The 1,862-nt window shown below is 45.9% G+C and overlaps 1 protein-coding gene across 1 annotated transcript; it reads left to right on the top strand.

Moving 5' to 3' along the window:
* Nucleotides 1-305: 305 nt before the first annotated feature.
* On the top strand, nucleotides 306-1,487 carry LOC149211133 (uncharacterized). Its single transcript, XM_089399194.1, has one exon. The coding sequence runs from the start codon at nucleotides 306-308 to the stop codon at nucleotides 1,485-1,487; it is 1,182 nt and encodes a 393-aa protein (XP_089255320.1).
* Nucleotides 1,488-1,862: the final 375 nt, after the last annotated feature.

Here is a 1,862-nt window from a genome sequence, read left to right as displayed (position 1 = left end):
ACTACACGGGGGAGAAAATCTTTCATGTCTAAAGCCATCAGGCGTGCTGGAGCAGAAGTTGCCTCGGGCTGCCAATCCACTCTTGACGGGGTTCTTAGAGCAGCGAACACCCCTGGCGGCCTGCCACCATGAAATGCCTATCCTTTAATTGCAGGGGCTTGGCTAGTGCCTCTAAGAAGCTAGCCCTACGTAGACTCTTTGAGATTGTACCTGTTGATCTCATACTCCTCCAAGAGACCCTTGGCCCAGCTGATTCTATCTCTGTTTCTCTTACCTCTACATTTCTGGGTTGGCATTTTTTGGCTATGGATTCTACTGGGCGATCTGGGGGCCTTGCGATTGGCTACAATCCTTCAACAATCAAACCTCTAGCTTCCTGGGGAGGAAGGGGGTTTATGGGCATTGATCTCTTCTCGGCAGACCTAGGGACCAGCCTTAGGGTTATCAATATCTATGGCCCATGTCAACAAAGGGAGAAATTTTGGCGAAACCTGTTGGGGCTCACCATCTTCTCTACAGATAACATCATCATTGGGGGTGACCTTAATTTCTCCTTGGGATATGGTGAATCTTGGGGATCCATGGCTCAAGTGGACTCGATCACAGGCTATATGACTGACCTACTAGAGAGACATAACCTGATTGATGTACCTATGAACAAACCTCTCCCCACTTGGAGGAACAGAAGAATTGGTGAGGCCGCCCTAGCTCGCAGACTAGACAGATTCATCATGAAAGGGTCCCTTATTCAGCAGTTGCATTATTACAAACAATGGGTCGGCACTGGAGGCATTTCGGATCACTACCCAATATACCTGGAAATCCTGGGACCTCACCAAAATCCAAAAGCTCCATTTAAGTTCAACCACGTTTGGCTGAAAGACCCATCATATATTAATATGGTCAAGGAATTCTGGGTTGCTAATCCGATTGACCGATCAGACTCACTTGCCAAAGGTTTCTGCCACAATCTTTCACAGCTCAAGCACCTCTCTATCAAATGGGCCAAAGAAAAACACCAGAGGGAGAACTCTACTCTCCTGCATATAGAATCAGAACTCAGCTCCTTATTGGATGAGCGAGGCTTAGGGTTTATCATTGCAGAAGATAAATCACACCTGGTGGAGCTAGAAAACCAGAAGGCAAAGATACTAAAAGATAGAGAGGAATCCATTCGACTTCGAAGCAGAGCCATATGGTTAAAAGCAGGAGATGACAACACAAGGTTCTTCCAAAACTATGCAAAAGGCAGAAAGGTCACAAATACTATATGGAACATTCCATTGCCAGAGGGAGGAGTGGCTGATACTTTCAACAAGCTCTCTCACCTGGGATCTACTCATTTCAGGAACCTCTATAAACAACCACCTGGCTCGACTATTGCTGATATTATCAATATTGCTGGACATTTCCCCAGGTTTGTAAATGAGGATGAGGTTGTGACATTAACTGACCCTGTGACATCAGGGAACTTGAGGGCACTTTAAAATGGTTCAAAAAGGATAAAAGCCCGGGTCCAGATGGTTGGACCATTGAATTATACTTTGCCTTCTACGAGCTTATCAGTCATGATCTTTTGAGGGTAGTGGAGGAATGTCGAGAATCTGTGTCAATGTATAATGCCATCAACTAGACCTTCATCACCCTCATTCCCAAATCTGATTCCCCTGCCTCTTTCAATGATTACCGTCCCATTTCCTTGTGTACCTGTCTCTATAAGATCATCTCCAAGATCATTGCAAATCGCCTTCGCCCTATCCTGTCCCATCACATTGCCCCTCAACAATTTGCTTTTTTAGAACATCGCCAGATCCATGAAGCCATCGGCTCGGCCTAGGAAGCCTTCCACACCATTTGGACCA

Source organism: Pinus tabuliformis, chromosome 1_2, assembly GCF_031772625.1.
Source record: "Pinus tabuliformis cultivar Carrire ecotype Pingquan chromosome 1_2, CPIR1, whole genome shotgun sequence".
NCBI classification, from domain to species: Eukaryota; Viridiplantae; Streptophyta; class Pinopsida; order Pinales; family Pinaceae; genus Pinus; species Pinus tabuliformis.
Note: the sequence above shows the minus strand (reverse complement) of the source record. Positions and strands in the feature narration are given on the sequence as shown.